Consider the following 22,353-nt stretch of genomic DNA (forward strand, 5'->3'; position numbering starts at 1 on the left):
GCAATCGTAAATTAGAGCTGTACACAGCATGCAGTTACAAATTGGATAATTCTCCAGTTGCAAGTCATCTGAGTGTGTTGCATCACTTTGCATATCAATCTTCTGTCAAATCTTTGAAGGGCTCAGACCTAGTTGTCTGTTACATTTTTTTCCAGACATGTCTGCATTTTGATGTCCGGTCAGACTTATAAGTGCTTTTCTGAGAAACAAACTTTACTACCCCATAGTATGTGTGCCTTCCGCTCACTTTCTCGATACCTTTTGTAAGGTGTTTTTATATATATATATATATATATATATATATATATATATATATATATATATATATATATATATATATAACAACAAGGAACAGCAGACTGGGGTTAACGATGAAGCAATCTAGTGTACACAAATTGGAAAAGGCTTTCTGCAATACATGAACTACAATAAGAGACTTGTGAGTGGCACATCGACATCATAATATCCACATACAGCTGGCCACAGTCAAGACCCAGTCTCACCGCCAATAAGGTTCAGAGCATATTATGTTATCCAGTGACCACAAACTTAGTAACATTTGCGAGTACATCCCCAGCTCTTGTAGATGACTGTCTCTGCAGCCATGCACATGTTCATCCCCCTTCTCCATTCTCACAAGGTGGGGACCTCTGGAACGCCCCAGTGTTTAGCAATATCTCTCTTTGCCACCACCAATCCTAAGCTACTGAAGAGGAGTTTGGCCACATCATCACCCACATCATTTGGAAAACCACAGAGGATATATTTAGGCTCAGTGGAATATCAACTCCAAGATGCGGCGTAATTCTCGCACTGTCTTGTTACAATAAGCCTGAATGGATGGGCGGCCCCAAGGTGTGTACAGGAAATTTCCTCTGTCCACATTGAATCTAACGTAGTGTGCAGATCTCGCTCTCTCCATTTCATAAAGTTGATATAGTTGCTCCCGTTCGTAGTACACCCTGTGCAGTATCTTGAGCTGTATTAGCCTTAACCTGGCTTTCATAGCTACCTCCCAGGGTACATCAGGCCTCCTCGTAGTCAATATCATCCATCTCTCTGATGTCTCTCGCCCATCTTTCTCATAGCTTAATTACTGTGTCTTGCATGTAGTTATTAGTGTTTTATAAGTGAGGGAAACCCCCTTCTTCCTGAGCTCTTCATTGAGCAGCTTACCCTTCAGGGGAGCATAATCCGGTATTTCAGCCTTTCCCAACCACTCATCCTGCCACGCATGCAGCAGCTGGGAGTATTGATCTGGGGGCAGTGGATATTCCCTTTTGAACTAGAGAAAGGACATGAGATTTCCATTCTCGAGGAAATCCCCAACTTTAGAGATCCCTATCATATCCCAAGCCTCAAACCCCTTCATCTTCCTAAGTCCTGCAACATTGACCACTTCCACAAGCGCGTTTCCTTGGTCACCTTCTGTGCCCACCCTAGGTGTCTGGTGGCATTTCTCCACACCTCCAGTGCCACCTGTGTAGCAGGCAGCAGCTGGCAGCCCCCTTTTCTTCCATATAGAAAGTGCATGTGTGATTGTACCTGCAGTCGCTCCTTCTCTCGCCAGTACGTCGGGTGAGTGTGTGGTGTAAACATCCATTTGTTAATAGTTTCCAAATGTGTAGCCCAATAGTAGGCCCTAACACCTGGGAGGGCGATCGCGCCATTGTAGGGTTTGTGCTACAATGCTTCAAGTGCTACTCTAAGGTGACCCTTGTTCCATAGTTGGTTGCTACGCTCTCCCTCTATTTTGGAGGACAGTTCCTCCAAAATTTTGTAATACATGTTTTAGAAAGCATGTAGGAGTTTGGCAAATAAAATCATCTTAAAGATAGCGTTGCACCCCAGAATCGTCAGGGGCAACCCCCACCATCTCTCTGCATCTCCCTGAAATTGCTGGAGTACCTGCCCAAGGTTCTGGGCTACCATAGGTTTCTATGATGGGTCACATAGCAGCCAATGTATTGAAAGGAATCTTCATCTCCCACCAACCTCTAGTTAAGGATAGTCAAGTCTGGTGATTCAAAGCGCTGACATAGTACCGGCTTTCCCCATTTTAGTCTATATTCATAGTAGCCACCATATGTGTCAGCATTTCTGGAAAATGTCCAGGATCAGGTTCGGGAAAGTAAAGGAGAAGATTGTCTGAGTACAGTGAGAACTTTTCTTCCTCAACATCAGAGGGCTCTGTCTTTAAGCCTTGTATTGCATGATGTTCTCAGATCATATATGCCAGGGACTCAATGGTGGGGTGAAGAACAGAGGGAACAGGCTACATTCAGGTTCCTTTCTCAATGGGGAAGACAATGAAACAATACCGTTAACCCTCACCACTGCTGTCGGGGCTTGGTATAACAACGCTACCAATTTTCTGTATTAGCCAAAACCACATTTGCGTAGTGTCTGTTGTAGGAAGGGTCCGTGTTTAGCACCAAATCTTTTTCAGCATCAAATGAGAGAAATATATGAGGCTTCCACCTATCCAGAAGCTTTGTCATCCAATTATGGAGCTGTCTCAAGTTCAGTCTGGTCGACCTACCAGGCAAAAAGCCAAACTGGGCTCCATGTACCAATGAGACAACAACCTTCAGGATCTGGGTGCCCAATATCGTGGCCTATATTTTGTCTTCAGGATTGAACTGTGAAATCAGACAATATGAATCACAACTGTCCTTGGACTTACTGTCTTTGTGAAACACAGTAATGATAGTTTGTTAGAGACCCAGCCGGAGCGCCCCCTTTTCCCTATTGAAACAAATTCAACAACTGGGGCCCCAATAATCCAGCATTCCGAGTAGAAAATTCGGCCAGGATATCATTGGGCCCCAGTGATTGTCCTGGCATTAGTGTTGCAATGGCCATCTGAACTTCAGGCCGTGTTATTTTTTCTTCCAATGCTGCCTTCTCCTCAACTGACAACACAGGAGTATCTACACTGTGAAGATAGTCCCTCATGCGTTTAAGCTTTGCCAATGGGCACGCTCTGTAGAATGACCCAAAATACTGGGGCACTCTCCTCCATTTTATTTTTATGCCTGTCTGTAATGTGGGACTTCCCCGATTGATCAGTGATATGCCTCACCAATATGGCCTCTGCTTCTCCCCTGCTTAACCATGACAACTACTTGCCTGCTTTATCACACATATCGTACAGTTGATGGTGTGTGGGCAGCATGTGCGTCTTTGCCTTGCATCAGGTTGCTGTATTCAGTGCACAATATTTATTTTGAAGGACTTGTGAGTCTGACCCTCTATTACCTCCACCTCTGCTTCCTCACGCCTACGCTTGCCACTATTATGTTCTGCGCTCTATACCTAAGGACCGCTTTGTAAACCTCCCAGAGGACGATTGCGGAGTCCACTGACTTCTCGTTCGTGGTAAAGTAGAGCTCCATTTCAATCTGGAGCTCCCTGGCCACCTCCGCATTCCACTAGTTCCCAGGGATTCAGCTTTCAACTGGTTCCCGACCTTCTCCCCCACCGAGACCCAAAGGGGAGAATGATCGGACGGAGAAACCACACACCAGATACTCAGCCCTGTCTACGTGGCCAATTTCCACTGCCAGGGCAAACACACAGCCCAGCTTGGAGAAGACCCTGCGCGGTCCCAAAAAATATGAATAGCATCTCTCCTCTGAATGGTGACACCTCCACAGATCCAGGTGGCAGAAGGGTGTCATGTTTGGGCACCACATTGGGCCAACAACGGTCCAGGTAGAGGTCCAAAATATCATTGAAATCCACACCTACAATATGCATGGAGGAATCAGTCTCCATGAGCATGACTGACACCTTATCCAATGTGGGTGCTTGCTATGGAGGGGGTGAATACACAGTTAGCAAAGTTATATTGGTTCTCCCCCATGTAGTCAGTCCAGGTGCGCGTGACCTGGAAGGGGGGTTCTTTTTTTAGAAAAATAGCTACACACCGGGAGTCCAAGGACAAAACCTGTGTGCGCGCCAGTGTTGTGTATGCTCCACTACCCAAGAAGCGACATTGGGTCCCCAGAAGATGCGTTTCCTGGAGCAGAATTATGTCCGGCTTTATTCAGCATATGTACTATACTACCAATCCCCGCTTGACCTTATTCCCTAGCCCATTGACGTTACATGTTAATACTGGGTATCTCACGTCCTCTAAGGGCCTAGGCTGTGCCATTGATGCAGACTGTAGTTGTATTCAAGTGTTTGCCTGCCGTGAAACCCAGTGTGCTGCATCCAGTCCAGTATCCCACCTCACGGTGCATGCAGCAGTGGTGCTGGATGGTCTTCTAGGCAGCAGGATTATTGTTGGATCTTGCTCTGCCATCCAGAGCTCGCAGAGGCGATGTTTAGCCCATCAGCTTGTTTGGTCAAGCTCCCCACCTTTTGCAGTGTTATGTAGGAGTGCATATTTAAAGGGCTTCCATGCTGGGAGAAAAACAGTTCTCCTCTTCCATTAGTTATTGGACATACTCTATAGTCCTTTAACCCTCCTGAAATGGAAGTATCCAATTGTTTCTCAGGCAACCTTCAAGCATGTTTGTCCCCCAAATGTACTACAACCAAAACACCACTTCTGCTCCCACTACCCTTTCCAACCATACCCATCTTTCTAGCATTTAACAACATACCACTTCAACATCTGTCGCTGCTCTCACATATCATCAATATTTGCTTGGTTCTGGAGAATTTGCGTTAATGAGTTTCAAACCCTTGATGTGTGTATTTACTGCTATGTTGTAATTCAGACCTGCAAAAGATGTACCTTGAAAAACGTCTTTCAAAAATTTAGAACCAAGAGCGAAACAAGTGTTCACAGAGTCCAGCCTTGGACCCTTCACTATAGGGTAGCCATCAGTTATGGCCTTTTCTGACCTTTGAACATTTGTTTAACCCCTGAGTAACATTCCCCAGGCTCAGTAAAGACCCCAATGATGGAATAAAATGTTCATTAACACAACTTGGAATACTTTAAAACGACCTTAAATGATTACAAATCACAAAAACATAAAACTCGTAACAGACCCAATAAATCGGATCAGAACGCACACCTCATAAACACCTTTGTGATCAGATGACCAGTATTTCCAGAAAAGAATGTCCGTCTCTTTTATGAACTTATTTGTAACACTAAAAATAGTATTTTGCTTTAATAGTCTTATTTTCTTTCAAGAGGAGTCTTGGCCTTTCCAGTTTTTAAATAATGTTAGAAGCTATTACTCCCTTGTTGCCTGTATATATGTATATTCTATTTCATGTTAAAGTGATTGGTTAATGTCTGTTATTGCGGTAATCTGTGTTGAAGTTGTGTGTAGGCACCTGTGGTACCTCTGGTAGGTTTAGCACTAAGCAACTTCTCCGGGATCTGCATTGGCTTCCGGTGGGTCAGCGCGTTCTGTTTAAGGCTCTCACTATTGCTCACAGTGCCCTATACATATCGAGCCCATGTATCTCAGGAGACGCTTTGATTTCTATGTGCCTCACAGACATCTTCGCTTCACTGGGCAATTCCTTGCTGCTATCCCTCGCTACCGCCTTGCTAGAATGGGAGGTAGCTCCCTCTCTGTCAAGGCTGCCAAGGCCTGGAATGCCCTGTCTACGAGCTTCGGTACATCCACAATCTTAGGTTGTTTAAAAAGCAGTTAAAAATCTTGCTTTTTAACTAATCAACCAGCCTCGGCCTACGCCTCCCTGTGTCCTTAAACTGGTTTTCGCGCCGGGAACCTTTCGAGTATTCGTGCGCGCTATAAATGCTGGATAACATAACATAACATGTTCTGTGCCGACCAAATCTAGGCTCATTTGTAGCGCCATTTCATATGCCCATTTACAGTCCTTCCATCAGAGTTTTAATCGTGTAGTACTATTTACTGCCCCAAATCCTTCAACAGATGGGGTTCATAATAAAGATGTCGCTCGGATCAATCTTCCCTCCCTCTCAATGTAGTCTCTGTTTAGTGATTAACAAAGCTGTGAAAAGCTTTTCCATCTTCCAAAAATAATCAATATTCAAGAATTAGACCCAAATCGCGATCTTCATCACTTTTACCTTACTGAAGTGTACTAGCTTGCTAAATCTTAGTCATTAGTTCTGGCTAACTATATAAACAAAGATACCAAGGATGTGTTTGTGTTGTTTTCTCAATTCCCTCCTTGATGACTGGCACCAGATGAAAATGTATTTTTGTTTAATAAACTGAATTGTATTATTTGGAGACAATTGCCACGATAATGTATAGACACTTGGAAGATAAAGCACAAACAAGTACACTAAATGAGAGACTTCACAGTAACACGTGTTGGCTAATCTGTGCTGGAAGTACCAATATAAGTAATAAACCAACAGTGGGAAACAAATTGGAGTAACACTTGGACTTTTGTTTTGTATTCGTTCTTGAGAAGCGAGAAAATGATTTGTGTATTTCTTTACAAGGATTGATATCGCGGATTGAGTACTATACCTATGTCTTCAGCATATCCATGACTTTTTATGGTTTGTGTTAAGTAATTTATGAGAGTGCTGAATTGGGTTCTATTGAATACTTATTGGTTGTACATTAGTGTTCTAGTGTACAGTTGTCACCTTTGGTAGTAGGGTGTCCGAACTATAATAGCCCCTCTGCTAATACAAAATGTTTTAAATAATTTTTCTCACACATCATTGTATTAAAATAATAAGCCAGTATATGAGGTGCAGTAATTTTCCTATTGGGGACCACTACTAACGCGTTTATTTTTTTACATAAGTACACAAGCTGAGTCTGCGGATTGTGAGCAAAGTTGTTGCCTACTCATCTCCTTTCAGAGTGACCAGGTCCGATTTTGGCCAGTTGATAGACACACCCGATGCCTCTCCATACAGGGCAAGTATCTAAAGAAAACGTAGGATTGTGGGCGAAGTGCAGGGCGTCATCCACACATAGGGTGGTGCAATCTTCTGCCGCTACCCCCAAGTCAAATCCTCTTATCTGTGTGCTGCAGTATATCCAGGCCACCAGGGGTTCTATGGCCAGGGCAAAGAGGAAAGGGGATAAAGGACAGCCTTGGCAGGTGCCTCGGCTTATTGCAAAGGGGGTAGAGAGGTCCATTGGCAGGGAACTGAGCTCAGGAAAGCGAATACAGAGCTTGGACGTATGCTGAAAATGTACGGCCCAAACCCACTTTTGCCATCACTTTCTCAAAGAATTCCCAGGTGATGGAGTCAAATATTTTTTCTAAATCTATGAGTAGGAGAGCAGTCTGGTCTCTAAGCTGAGAAAGTCAGGTCACAGCTACATGCATCCATGGGAGACTGCCTGGTGCTCCTGTTTTGGATAAACCCGCATTAATCAGGGTGGATCAACTGAGGGAGAGTTTTAATTAACCGGTTGGCCAGTATTTTAAATTTTAATTTAGAAGTTAATGAGAGATATTCGGCGGTAAGACACGCAGTTATCGGGTGGTCGGCCTGATTTTTACAACACCGCTATTGTGGCGAAGTCAATTCAGGTGGCAAATGTGATGTGTCAATTGCCTCTTGGTATAGCTGAAGAATATTATGGGTCCAGTGTGCCTGGAAGTATTGGTAGTATTTCATGGGGAACTCTCTGAGCCAGGGGTATTTATACTTGTTTCATGTTGCAAAGTGCTAGTGCAGTTTCCTCCGCCAAAAGAAGGCTTTCCTCTGGGGCCGCCCACGTGGTTTGTGTAGTCTCTCATAGTGTGCCACAAATGCTGCTGCGATATCTGGGGCTGTCATGGCCCTGGTGCCATCTGTTATCCCGATCCTCGGGACGATCTGGGATGCAGTGTCTTTCACCGTCAGCCTTGCCTGATTTATCTCCCCATTCATAAACCCCGTTTGGCATTGGCAGCTGTTTTTTTTTTTTTTACTTTGTTTATTGGTTTTTCAGCAGTCTTAAAGTTACATAATAAGAAAAGGCAGCTCCGAGCACACAGCGTCATGTAGTATCCTAACAGGCAAATGTTACGTTCAATACGGCACATATGTTACAGGCAGCAATAATTATACATTGTAAACATCATTTTGTTTTCAGGGCGTATACATCAATGTTCTATCACGTCATAGTACATTCCCTCACATCTCCTCTACGGTGTCTACTATTGCAACCCAGGCACATAGTGTCAAATCCACAGATGCGCTACGCATAGGTATGATATCACCTTGGAGTATCAGATCTATCTTGTGCCAGCAGGTAACATTTCAGGGGGGCCCAAATGTCAGTTGGCCTGGAAGTCACAGGCAGCAATTCTGCATACGTCAGTAGTTGCTCCTGACAATAAATAAGGTCATTCAGCCAGTCTTTAAATTTAGGTGTTCTCCCTGGCATTGGCAGCTGTTGCAGTGATTTCCTCTCCAGTGTCAAGTGGTGGCGATTGGAGTCGGACATGTTAGCATAACTAATTCTGTCTATTATCAAGATGTTAAGTTCCAGTCTCAGCCATTTTGTTGCTGTTTGGCCTATTCCTTCCCTCTTAAATGAGATTACCAATTCCACACGTGGTGGTCTACCCACAGCCCGCCAGGGGGGCTTATGGTACCTTGATTCAGTTTGTAGTAACTAATTGTTTCCCTAAAATAGAACAGAAAATCGAAAATCCCTGAAATCTCACTGCTCTAAGCAGCAGACATTAAGCCACCACATTGAGCTGGGTCTCTCTCTTTGATGACTGAAGATTAGTGTCACTGGGTCATGATCGGACTTGCCACACGGTAGTATATGGGAGCCAATTTTTTATGAGGAGTCGACGGCGGGGAGTAGTATCAGAGCAGTTTTGGACAAAAAGTTCTGTGCAGCAGAAAGATGAGTGTACATCTGTACCTGAATGTTCCATTCCCTCCAGGTGTCTGAGTCCTGTGCTCTCTGTCCAGTCACGCAAAACTCTGCTCATTCTACTCCGGGTTGTCCTGAGGCTCTTGAAATCGAGTGTGGGGGTCATAATATCATTGAATTCCTCCCAATAATGGTAAACCCATGGGGGAGGCAGAGGATTTCCCCATTAGGTCATCCATAGTGCGGCGAATCAATTTGTGCAGGACATACACACTAATAAAGTGATGTGGAAGACCCTCAAAAGAGCCCTCTACCACTACAAACAGTCCCAGAGGGTCCGGGCTCACCGTGAAAATGACCAGGCCAAAGGCCATGTGAAGGAGCACCTCCACTCCCCTGGTTCTTTGCATGTATCCCGCAAGATAGATGCTATCATATCCATAGCGGGCCAGGAAGGGGCAATTGGTGCCCAGCAAATGGGTTTCCTGCTACAGCAGGACAGCAGGACCAAGGCGTTTGGCAAAGCTGTGTACCGCCCCTTGCTTAATACGGTACAGTCATCAAGGCCATTAACGTTCCATGTCATTAAAATATTGGAGCCCATCTTAAGAGAGAGAGAGAGTAGAGTTGTGCACTGTTAGTGTGGCTCACCCTTGGGCCTACCAACAACATTATCATTCAGTGAGTATAAGGTATGAGTGTTGTAAGTATAGTGGTGATCTTAACAAGACTGGTTAATTTGCTGAACATCTGTGTCTCCCCAGTGTCCCTCCACCTCACACTCCCCACCCCCCCACTCCCAGCAGCATCTGTCACCCCGCCCTCCAAAACAAACTGAGCTGTAAGTCTAGGACAGAGATCATGAATATTGAAGTCTCTGGAGGGTTTATGCAGCGTTGGTCATGCCCGAGGGGCCTTTTTGCTCCAGAGTCTTGGTTGGTGAGGAGGTCTCTCGATCGTTTCTAGGAGTGATAGCATCCCCTGTCCGAGGGAAATAAATGTTTAATGTTTATATATTATAAATGTGCTGGTTATTTATTTAGTGCAACCCTAGCCAAAATGTGGCAAAGTGCAGTCCAGGGTCCAGGGCGAGAACATAGTCAACGAGTGATTGGAGAGATAGCTGATTTCTGAGAGCAGAAGTGTACTGTTACCATAGTGTAATATAGTGTACTTTACAGAGAAACATTCGTTTCCTAAATTGAAGTAATATTGAGGCAGTCTTGGCAAAAGACTTACGTTAATATTTAAAAACTCTCTGTCCCAGTGATGGGCTTGTCACATGCTTGAATTCCTTAAATCCACTTAATGCCAGCTTCCAGAACTATCTACAAGTTGTACCATTGGAAATTCTAATATTCAATTAGAAGGTCAGCGTTTCAATTTTTGCCATGCAATTTTAAAGTTAATTACTTTTGTGCACCACTATTATTTTAGATATAATTAATGTTCTTTCAACAAATAGCCTGGTTAACACGCAATTCTCAATTCAACTAACAGGTGCCCAAACATGAATGTAGTTGAAGGTGTCTAAAATCAAGTGAGTCCCACTGATCCTTTTCCTTCATAATCTGCGTTACCCATCAAGATCAACATTTAAAATGTGTCTAAAGCAATAGCCAATTGCTAAACTTTTCTAGAAAAGTTTAGCAATTGTTTGCCTCATCAGTTGGAGAAGCAATAACTTTGGTCTGATGATTTTGGTAAAGGGTTACAAGTTAATAAGTTAGACGTTTGAACAGTGACTGAGCTAGTTAACTTATGTGCTTTATCCTTTTGTTTGTCATTTGTTCTTCAATAAATTGAGGTTGACTCAGTGGTTAATTTGTAAAATAAAAAGTGCCGGGGCTCTCCTCAGGAGGCAGCGCTAACAGGAGAAATGTGCTGAGGCAAACTGCTTCCTGACTAGAGTCCCGGCACTTATTATTCTGGAGAGGACTTGGTCTAATGGCTAGAGCTGCTGATTTCAGAGCTGGGGAACCAGGTTTGAGTCTGTGTGACTCAACATCCTGTGATTCTGTGGGAAATCACCTGCCTTCCAAATGAGTGTGTCCTTAACTGGCGCTATAAGCACTGGTGCTGAGGATTATGTGCCGGTGCTGAGCACCGGAAAACATCTGCTCAAATTAAGCACTGGGTTGACTAAATACAGTAACTCCACAATGTGGCTTGTAAAGTCCATTAAAATGTATCAGCTTACTTCAAAATACCTTACATTTTCTTAGATCTTCGCGTAGGTTTACTTATTTTCCAAGCTTAAACATGTGTGTTCTGACTTCAACTTTTGCTCATTTTGGGCTAGATGTACAAAAATGAAATTGGTAAAAGTTGCTGCAAATTGTGCACTGACTGGTTCGAAATCTATTCTGTTTCTAAAAATATTGTAACCTCATCTACAGAGTGGTGACTATTTACACAGAATATCCAAACTTGGAATTTTATTTCAACAAATAATGGTCACAGAACTCCAACCTAGCATATATTGATGTTCTCCTTTGTTAGGGGTAGATGACAAAGAACAATATTTGCATTGTTTTACGCAGTTTTAGATTTAGTTACTACTTCTTTTGGCAGACTATATTGCATCTGGTCATCAGTAAGGGCACATGCATCCATGTCTCGGCCATTCCAATGAGGAAAAAGATTGAGCCATGCCCTTTTGATCTCTTTGCCTGATTGGTACAACAGACTGCAATCAGGCTGAAGCACTCACGAATGCAATCAGGCTTGAAGCACACTCATGCTTGCCTTCTGTGCACGCTGATCTTTATATATGACTCATATGTTTTTATTCATTGATCGATAGTATAGTGATATTAATGTTTTGCTTTGATATACCCATGTGTTTCTGGTCTTAAGTTCCAGATAAAAGTAAGATTTTCAGAGATGTCCCCAAGGATCTAGTGAAAGCCCTAGCAACAAAACCCCTAACAGCAAATTTCCACGACTGGAGTCTTTCAGTGAAGGTACGTGGAGATGGTCCTGTGGCAAAATGTTAATTGTTATTTTTTTTTAATCTGGATTACCTTTTCATGTTGTCTTTTTGTTTGATTTCAGAATTATACTGACAATGAGAAACTGAGGAAGTTTTATAAAGTGTTGACCACCAACACAGATGGTCAGGTGGAATTTGTATCCACGATGGAAGGTATATATCAGTTTGCTCAATTATTTTCAAACAACCAAAAAGTATAGGAAAAATTGAACCAGAGCAGAACTGACACATTGCTATTCTTTAACCATGAGTCGGGAGCAGCAGCTATTACTCTGTCATTTCTTTCAAAATGAGTTATCAAAAGTCTCAATACTTCTAAGTTAAAAGCCCAATTAATGAAAGGTACTGTACTGACATGATTGATTTAGTATTTCCATGGTCTCTCCAGCCAACTGTATCATACATTGAGTCTTAATTGTTTTGTAAACCACCAGCAATTAATCCTAGGAGGGAAGACGTTGCTCGTGTGCTTAGTTGGGGCAGAGACCGTCAGCTTCCATTTGGCTTGATTTGAAGTGTCCTTTGAAGATGGTCCTAAGGTGAAAGTTAATTTCCCTAGCTGAGCTGACTTCTATGTTTTCAGCTAAAGAAAGCAACATATGTTGATTTCTCAACTACACGATCCAATATTGACTGATTCCAGCAGGCATTCTCGTTAATACATTTCTGTGAATTACTAGATGCTATCAAGATCACATGTCAACCTCAAACCAGACGCCGACACAAAATTCTTCATAAGTAAACAGAAAAAAATTCAAAGTTACATATGGAAGAATGACAAGTTGGTGAACTGAAAGTGTGTACTGGTTCCTATACTAGGACAATGACTGGTAATACAATCAGTTTCTTCACACAGATCTTTGTCCATGAGAACGTAAGGAAGAAATATTAGTACTAGTAACTTTTTTTTCTCCCTAGGCAGCATAGAATATTCACTTGCAGAAACAGTCAAACCAGCCTTAACAAAAAACGATGTCCTTCAGATGCTGAGGTTCTCAGAAATAAACACTCAATCAATAGCTGGATACATCGAAATAGCACTTTTGTTGTGTTTATGCTTTTTTGACAATGTTCCAAAACATGCATGGATAGCACAAAATAACTTTAAAACACATACTAAATGAACAGGTCAGTGGCATTGCCAAATTAGAAAATGTAGCGTGGATGGTCTGAGATATTTTGACCAACAGCCCATTTGAGAAATTGGGTTGTTGGTTGAGTGCGGTGTAAATACTGTTAAAGCAACATCCACAATCCTCCTTTGGGTGAACCACTAAAGCCGCTAAATTACTTTGCTTAACTGTCTGGTAGCTTGGCACATAAGGCAGTAAGGCTTAACTTAGAGGCAATTTTTAAAGTATTTTTACAGCATATAAACCGCAGTAAAGTGAAATTACAACAGAAGAAAAATCCCACACAAATGTAGAAAAAGAAAGTTAATTTTAATAAAAATGTGATGCCCAAATGGCAAAAAAATCACATTAGAATCTGAGATAAGCAATTTAAAATATTTGTGTAGAAATAGTGCCTAAAAGCACAATGCGCCGACTGTGGTTTTTTGGTCATACCGGACCAGGGCAAAATCAGAAGTTCAGGTCACCCACAATGGAGTGTGGGCCAGATACAGCGTCAAATTACTCCCACTGAACAAAGTACCTTGAATCCTGGTTGCGGAGCGTTGTGAGGTCCTGTGTCATGGATGCGTTGGGCAGCAGTGGTTCTGAGCATCTGCAGGCTATGATGCGAAGGCCTGCATTGGGGATGTGTTGTGTAGCTGGGGTTCCACTAGGACCACAGTTGGGCTGGCAGAGCACCTTCGGGGGACCATGCTTGGGGTGGCATAACTTGGGGTGTTAGGACTCACAGCAAGCAGAGTCCAGTTGCAGCGTTCAAGATGGTAGGAGCCTTTTCTGTCCCAGAGGTTCTGATCAGGATGCTAGCCAGCTAGGTCCTTAGAGTTACTCTGGTGGTCCGGGGTTTAAGTTGCAGGTCCAATCCTTCCCACTCAGGCAGCAGGGCAGCAGAGCAGTACAGCAGCAGAGCAGCACAGTAGTCCTCCTTCTGCATCTTCCACAGGCCCAGATGTGTACTGAAGAGTGGGTCTCAAGGTTGTGTTTTTATACCTGATGCCTTCTTTAAATGAGACTATTGACTTTTAACTGGGGCTGTGCCCAGATCCCCTCTATCCTCCCAGTGATGACCAATCCAGGCACACTAATCCCTCTATTGTGGGGCTGCTGTCTGAGAGGAATATACGAAGTACAACTGCCAACCATACTTAGGGCCAGATGTAGGAAGCCTAACACCGGTCGTTAACGGCCGAAATTACCGAATTTCCGCCGTTACCGACCGGTATTAAACTTTTCAGATGTAGGAGGCCACATTTCAGGATTCGGTAATTTACTGAATCAATAATTTAAAAAATCGGTAAATTACTGAATTCTTAAAATACCGATTCAGTAAATTACCGAATCTGTAATGTAGGGAGTACTCAAGTGAGTGCTTCTTACATTTAAGGATTCGTTATTTACCACCAACCATTAGTTCGTGGTAAATAACAAATTCCTTTAAAAAGCAATTTTTTGCTTTTTATTCAGTGCCATGTGGCAGACATACATGCCCTTGGGGCATGTATGTGTGCCACATGTGCACCCATGCACTATTCAGGGGTGCAACAGGGTGTCATGTGACACCCTGCCACCCTTGAAAGGGTTCCCCCTATTACTGATTCGGTATTTACCGAATCGGTAATTCATATTTATTCCTATGGGCCTCCGGGCCCATGGGAATGAATGGGAATTACTGAATCGGTATTTACCGATTCGGTAAATACTGAATCGGTAAATACCGATTCTTAATTACCGAATCTCACCGATTCGGTAATTTTTACCGAAAAATTTTCTACATCCCATTTACCTATTCTTAAATACCGAATCAGTAAAATTCGGTATTTAAGAATAGGTAAATTGAGATTACCTACATCTGGCCCTTAGTCATATAACCCAGGGACAGACTGTAGGCACCAAATAGAGAAGGAAAATGCCAACTTTCTAAAAGTAATATTTTCAAAATTGTGATTTAAAATCTGACTTTGCCATTGAAGGGAATTTTAAATAAAATTTTCCAGACACCAAACATAAAATTCCTACCCGCTCTCAATCAAAAGTTAACACTTAGTAAATATAATAAAGCAACCCAATGTTATCCTATGAGAGTGGTTGGCACCTCAGTAGTGAAAAACAAAGTTGTGAGTTTTTCACTGCCAGGACATGTAAAACTTTAAAGTACATGTCCAACCTTCTAATTACAATATACCCTGCCCTCTGGAATGTCTAGGACCTACTTTAGAGGTGACTTATAAGTAATAAGAGGTTAGTTTAAGGCTTAGCAAGAGGGTTATTTTGACAAATCAAGTTGGAAGTTTAAAGATGTCATCAAACTGCAATGGCAGTTCTGAGAAATGTTTTAAGCGGTCTCTTAAGTGGGTGACACAATAAGTCCTGCAAGCCCACTAGTAGCATTTAATACAACAGCCCTGGGTACATACTATACCACTTTAATAGGGACTTGTAAGTAAATTAAATATGCCAATCAAGTGTAAGTCAATGTTACCATGTTTTAGGAGGTAATCACAAGCATTTTAGCACTGGTTAGCAATGGTAAAGTGCACAGAGTCCTAAAGCCAACAAAACAAATTCATAAAATAGTAGGGATGGAAAGAAAAAGATTAAGCGTAACCCTGCAGATAGGGCCAAGTCCAACATACTGGATGGGCCGCCTGTGAAAGCTTTCCATAGAGACAGCCCAGTCTCTGCTGTTAAAAATGTGTTTGTTCTCCTGACTGCAAATAGATCAGGGGAGCTGCAAGTTTGGTGGAAGAGGTACTCTGCCATGTTAATAATGGAGTACCCGGCCACCAAACTCTAAATAAGGCCCCAAGTCTCTGTAAAGGAAATGCTGTGGGATTCTTCAATTCAGTTGTACAGAAGGTCTAAAGAAAACCTCCCAGAAATGAATGCATTAATTGTTCAGCTATTCATAATACCCAGTATCATCGACTTGTTTGCTTTTACACAGTACAAATGATTTACTGTCACGCACTGAGGACCCATTATGAACTTGTGCTTTTTCCCCTTGTGCTCCTGAAGCCATGATTCCCAGTGCCATTTTTGGCTGTAAAAATACATTTACAGATGAAAATAGGCTATTCTTATGCCTGTCCGGTATTGACAGAAGGATGCCTGACAGATAGTAATGGTTTTACTGCTGAAAATGTCCCCTCCAAAAGTAGTAAACCCATGCATATGTTCGGTTGTGGAAGGAGTGGGTTGCCTTGACAGTTTGTAATTACCTACTAAATTGTGAGGTTGTAAATGCCCACAGACTTGTCAGTTTTTTCGTACTAACCAGCTCTGATCTGATCCTTTTCTTTCCTGGAGATGCTCAAAGATTTTTTTTCATAACAACACAGTATAAATATAAAAAAGCCAGTACACACACAGGGGATCCCCATAACAGTATTACTGATTGCCAGAATCAACCCACCCCACCCTCCTGAGTTCACGCCACTGCAGTGTTCAGCCCTTAATATAGCCACCACATTCACCCATATCTTCTGAGGTTTCCTGAGGCGCTCATGAGCTAGGTAAATCGGTTCTTCCAGTTTAGCCAAACGATCCATGCATGCCCTCCATTCCCTCACAGAGGTGGGGCATCTGGTGTCTTCCAATATATGGCCACATCCATATTAGCAAGTAATGTTCCTAGCCCCACCAAGTCCCAGCCCCATCTTGTGCCTCACATCTCATCCTCTAGGCTGAGCAACACAATTCTGGCTAAGGCCTCCAACTTTTGGCCCAACACCTCTGGCAGAGTCGCAAATTTGGACTGCCAGTATTTCTGAATAATAGAACATGTCCATACAATGGTATAAAAGTCACCTACATGGACCGTTTGGCTACTGTGTAGATCGGGGGAACATGACGGCCGGAAGCTAACGGCCGTGACGGAGCTCTTTCCCCTGACTATGGAGACTATGGCGTTTTGAGCCCGGCAGCAGCTTGCCGGTCTCTCCGTGTTCAGGTGCATTTTTTGCTGTTTTTCGGCGCTCTCTGCTCGGCGTTTCTTGCACTAGGGGAAAGGAGGAGAAGCACCACACGTACCGTATGCAAGGTATTTCAGTGGGACCCTCTGAGGTTTTTACCGGGATCATTACTTCTTGTTGTGCACAGTATACGCGGCATATGCCGATGCCGCCTTGACCCGGTGTTTGGTGCCTGTTAGTCGGACCTTTCAGTCTGCCGCCTTTCCTGCAGATTTTTTTTCTTTTTTAGTACGATACCAGTGGTTTTGTTTAATCTTAAAGATCACCTGCTGCCAAAGTGTTGGGAGTGTTGGGAAAACACGGATGTTTTTTTCTGAAGGGGGCGGCCACCTTTCAGAGCCGGCTTGGCTCCGTGAGCTAGGCGCTGCACGACTTTGGCGGAGAAATACGGGCAGGCTGATTAGACCCGTTTCTGGAGCAGGGGCAGTCAACATAGATCATGTGGAACCCCCGCGAGTGTATCGTTACAGCTTTCCCATATTTGCGGAGCTGTTGGACTTTTTGCTAAAGGCTGGGGTGGTTCAGGCTCACAAGAGAGAAGAAGGCTGGAATCGGAACAAGGAATCAGGCAACTCACACATAAAAAGTTTTGATATTGGACACAAATTTATTCAATTTCCTGTCAGAGGGTGTGCTCCCCCTGGTCTCTTTTGTGATAACAGGAAGAGGTTTTGTATGGAGACAAAAGGCGTTAGTGCTGTGGTTTGCGACCTCGTTGTTCCTGCACTGGAATTGGGCTTGGTAGATATACCAGTACTAGAACAAAGGAAGGTACATCAAACGAGAGTCACCCGCTATACACTAAGAAATCGGGCTGCTAACCAAACATTTGCTCCACAAAACTCACTAAACGAAACTCCATCTGTCTCTCCACCCATAATTCAAGTCAAGCCTACATCACATAAAAAGAAAAAGAAGGGGGGGGCTTCCTAGAGTAGATACCCCTCCTGGAACAGGGAAAGGCTGGAGGAAAGCTAAAGCTGGCACCTTAGCTTCAGCGAAGGTAACACCGTCGCTGAAATCCTACTACAAGGTCCTCTCCTCTTCTGGATCTGAAAAGCAAAAGACAATGGCTGCAATCGGTACTACACCTATCCAACCTGAATCTGACGTAAATAACGTTGCCCATACTACAGACCAACACAGGCAGATACGGCATCCGCTGTAACGAACACGGAGGGTGTGCCAGCTAAATCTGACCGCAAGACACAGATGTCATCATCACCATTAGCGGGCACTGTTCATCCCGCAATTGAACTTTCCAATAGCTTTTCTGCCCTAGATATCCACGATGTCCAAGATGATGAAGGGGAGCAGGATATAGTTGTGAGAGATCGGGGGGGTTCCAAGACTGATTCATCTAACCAAGAGGAGGTCGGCAGCACTCATAACCCTGAGAGCACAGGCCCAATTAATAGTAATTCATCTACTAGTCAAACCTCTCCAACAGACTCTATCTCTGGGTCTTTGGCAGCTATTCTATTGGGCCTGAGGGAGGACATAGTGAAGCGCTTCTCCATTTCAGAGTCGAATCAGATGGCCATTCAGGCCTCGTGTGAGGCCGTGGCCAAAAAGGTGGAGGAGGTTTCCCTAAGGACTGACGCCTTAGAAGCAGAGCTCCCCAAGATCAAAGAAGCAATTGCCGCTTCCTCAGAAGCCATGGATAAATTGGCTCAACAAAACCGAGATATGCAGGATGACCTTGAAAGACTTGAAAATCATTCAAGGAAGAACAATCTGAAATTTTTGAATGTGCCCGAGGACCTCGAGGGAAAAGATATAAAGGATTTTATCGTTGCTGTCCTCAAAACTACTATCTTAAAGGACTCAACTGATGCTGATCAGGATTTATTGACAGATATCCAGAGAGTCCATCGCGATCCGTACAGAAGAAACCCTGCAAAGGAGCGTCCCAGGAAGATCCTTGTCAACTTCTTGACATATTCCATTAAAGAGAGGATCCTTTCCCTTGCCCTTAAAGCTGGCTCAATAAGATCAACATCCTTTTCTACGCCCTTCTCTTTCACAATACGTTCTGATGTTTATCACATTACTGCGTCTAAACAATGGGAGATGGGGAAGAGACTTACGATATTCAACTCATTAGGGGCGCGTGCCCGGCTTAGATTCCCCGCCTCACTCCGCGTAATGTGGAATAATCACATGCACAACATCCGTCATGTAGAAGAAGCAGACAGTCTGATTGAAAAAATTAGGGGGGGCGGAAAAGAAGGGAATGGTGAGGCAATGCAGCTGGTAGTCAGGCGGTAGGGACAGCACGAGCAGTATATCTATACTTTCCTTTTTCTTTTTCTTTGCTTTGTTCCAATGTATTTTTTTTTATGATACACTAAATTAGGCCGAATCATTCTGGAAAAGCAAGCACCTTTTCGTTTACTAATCCATATAGTTTGGGGGGAGAGAGCAGGTTCCGTCAAGGAGCTCAAGGCTCATGAAGGAAGGGAGGGTTCCCCAGGGAGGGAGGGGGGAGGAAAGAGTGGGGGATGGCAGGGGAAAAAAACAAAAAAATTTCCTCATTTCACAATAATTGCAGGCGTATATATTTAGAAAAGTGGGTTCACCACGCTTCAGGGCGAGAGAGACCAGTTGATGACGGATAATAACATATCTTGTATTTCCTGGAATGTCAATGGGCTTAGATGTCCTCGGAGGCATATGTTAATTTTAAAATATCTAGAGCAGTCCACGGCTAAAATGATTCTCCTTCAGGAGACCCATTTAAGTATCACTGAGGCAAGGGAATTTTTGGGAAAAATTAGATGGATAGCCTCATTTTGCTGCTCCGGGCAGTCTGTCACTAATAAGGGAGTAGCCATTCTGATTAAAGTGGGTAGTGGCGGCACTCTAAAATATAGTTTAACAGACCAGTCAGGGCGGTGGGTCCTAGCAGGGGCCGAGTTTAGTGGAAAGGAAGTAACTATTATATCATACTACGGGCCAAACATAGGTGATCCTTCTAGCATATTAAACATACAGTCCACTCTGGCTCAGGTTAATACCCCTATAGTTATAGGAGGGGATTTTAACGTCCTCCTCGACCCCCAGCAAGACCGGTCCAACCACAGCCGCCACATTGCAGCTCCGAGATCTCGACGAGCCATGAAAAATATGATGCACGAGCTTGGGCTAATCGATGCCTGGAGAGCTAAGAAGGGAAACGAGCCGGGCTTCACATATTTTAGCAAAAAGCATGGGCATGCCTCTAGACTGGATTATGTTCTTATGGATAGATTATGTCTGGACAAATTGGTAGAGATAGAAGTATTGCCCAGTATATTATCTGACCATGCCCCTGTGATGTTTATTCTTTCAAAAAGGGTGTTTATTAGAGCAACCACTTCCAGGTGGACTTTACAACGTACAGCTCTTAAAGACCCAGATTTGATTACTATGGTAACCGTATCTACTACCAACTATTTCTCCGATAATTGGGTATCAGCCCCGACTGAAATAGTATGGGACACATTTAAGGCCTATATTCGAGGTCAGTTCCATAGCCTGATCTGTTCTAATAACAGGAAACAGGCGCCGGGACACTCCCTGGAGTAGCCGTGCGCTATATAAAATTATTTTAACATTAACATTAACAAAGAGAAATTGAAGTTTAAAATCTTAGAAGACAACATCTCTAATCTAGAAAATTTAAGGCAGAAATCACATGCAGATAATTTATCTCAGATCCTGGTAGATCTAGATTGCCTCCGATCTGAATATCGAGCATTATTGGACCAGAAAGTTAAGGCTCAGTGGGCTACATACTCCATGGAAAATTATGAGTATGGAGAAAAAGCAGGGGCGACCCTGGCCAGCAAGATCAGGGCAGACCGGGTGAGAAATAATATCAATAAATTAACTATCGATGACCAGGGTACCATCTCTTCTAAACAAGAAGACATGGAGGAACGCCTTCTTGTCATGTTCTCTGAATTATATAAGGAAGAACAGTCCCCAAGCGCTAATAACTCACTGCGGTGGTTAGAAAATAAGGCCCTACCTAAATTGACAGATGAAGGGCGTGAGATTTTGAATGGACCATTTACGATCGAAGAAGTAAGCCTTCATATAAAAAAGATTAAAAATAACAAAGCAGCCGGTCCAGACGCCCTCCCTGGCAATGTATATAAAGTTCTCCAGCACGTTTTACTTCCAAGACTCTGTCAACTTTTCAATTACGTGTATAGTTTGGAGGGCAGGGTACCACCTACTTGGAAGGAGTCCACAATTGTTCTTATACCTAAACCAGGGAAGGACCCTCTTAAGGCAGACTCTTTTCGGCCAATCTCCCTGTTAAATGAGGACTATAAGATCTTTACTAGCATTTTGGCAGGGAGATTGGCCAAACTGGCTCCCCTACTCATTAATTCTGACCAAAAGGGTTTTATGCCTGGTAGGTACATCCATGAACTGACTTCCCAGTTGATCGGCAGCATAGATCTGGCTGTGGCACGGTCGGAGCCCCTGGCTGTGGCTGCATATGACGCCGCGAAGGCCTTCGACCGTGTCCACTGGGGCTACCTATGGGATGTCCTGAACGTCATGGGGTTCGGGACAATCTTTCCCCATGTACTGAGAGGCTGCTATCAAGGGGCCTCTGCTAATCTATTGTTGAATGGTCTGTTGACATCTCTTTTTAACATCAGTAGGGGAACAAGGCAGGGGTGTCCTATTTCGCCCCTCTTGTTCAACCTCTACATTGAGCTCCTGGCGCAAGCGTTGAGGTTGGATGAGCGAATAACTCCGTTCAATGTGGATGAGTACAGCTGTAAGCTTGCGCTGTATGCGGACGATCTGATGATCTATACAAACAATCCTGCAGAGGTTCTCCCCAGAGTAGATGAGATTATGTCTGATTTTGGCCAATACTCAGGGTACCTCACTAATTCTTTAAAAACTGAAATAATGTGTTCGGGGACTAACAACTGGTATGGAGTTCAAAGTAGTCCGTTCAGATATCTGGGTATACTAATAACTCATGACATAACCAATATACCCCAGATAAACATTAAGAGGGTGGCCAAGGACATTGATCAGCTATTTCTGAGATGGCAGAACCTCCCCTTAACGATATACGGCCGAGTCAACTTGGTTAAAATGGTGATACTGCCCAAGATTACATACCTTTTTAATATGATTCCCCTGGCTTTCCCTGAAAGAATGCTCGGTAGAATTCAAGGAAAAATTGGAAGTTTTATCTGGGCTAATAAGAACTCTAGGTTATCGTGGAAGAAATTGAAAAGAAGACTGTTAAAGGGAGGTTTAGCTCTTCCAGATGTCCTGGGGTATGCCCTAGCTTTCCAACTAAAGAACATCCGTAGTCTCCTCTCTAACCATGACGAATCCAACTGGGGAAAGATCTTGGGAATTATGGCTCGTCAGGAAGGGGGAGGGCCCGGTTTCTTGTACAAGTTTGGGGCACCAAAGTTCTATAAAAAGGTACGTCTAAAGGTTTTGAAAATGGCCTTTTTAGTTTGGAC

The 22,353-nt window shown here is 43.5% G+C and overlaps 1 protein-coding gene across 1 annotated transcript in view; it reads left to right on the plus strand.

The window, feature by feature from the left end:
• GGH (gamma-glutamyl hydrolase) overlaps nt 1-22,353 on the plus strand; it is a 184,180-nt gene that overhangs the window by 150,177 nt on the left and 11,650 nt on the right. The window contains exons 6-7 of the mRNA XM_078687250.1: nt 11,619-11,725; nt 11,817-11,907. Coding sequence (XP_078543376.1) covers nt 11,619-11,725; nt 11,817-11,907 — 198 coding nt within the window. The remainder of the gene's footprint in view (nt 1-11,618; nt 11,726-11,816; nt 11,908-22,353) is intronic.

This window comes from Lissotriton helveticus, chromosome 4_1 (genome assembly GCF_964261635.1).
Source record: "Lissotriton helveticus chromosome 4_1, aLisHel1.1, whole genome shotgun sequence".
NCBI classification, from domain to species: Eukaryota; Metazoa; Chordata; class Amphibia; order Caudata; family Salamandridae; genus Lissotriton; species Lissotriton helveticus.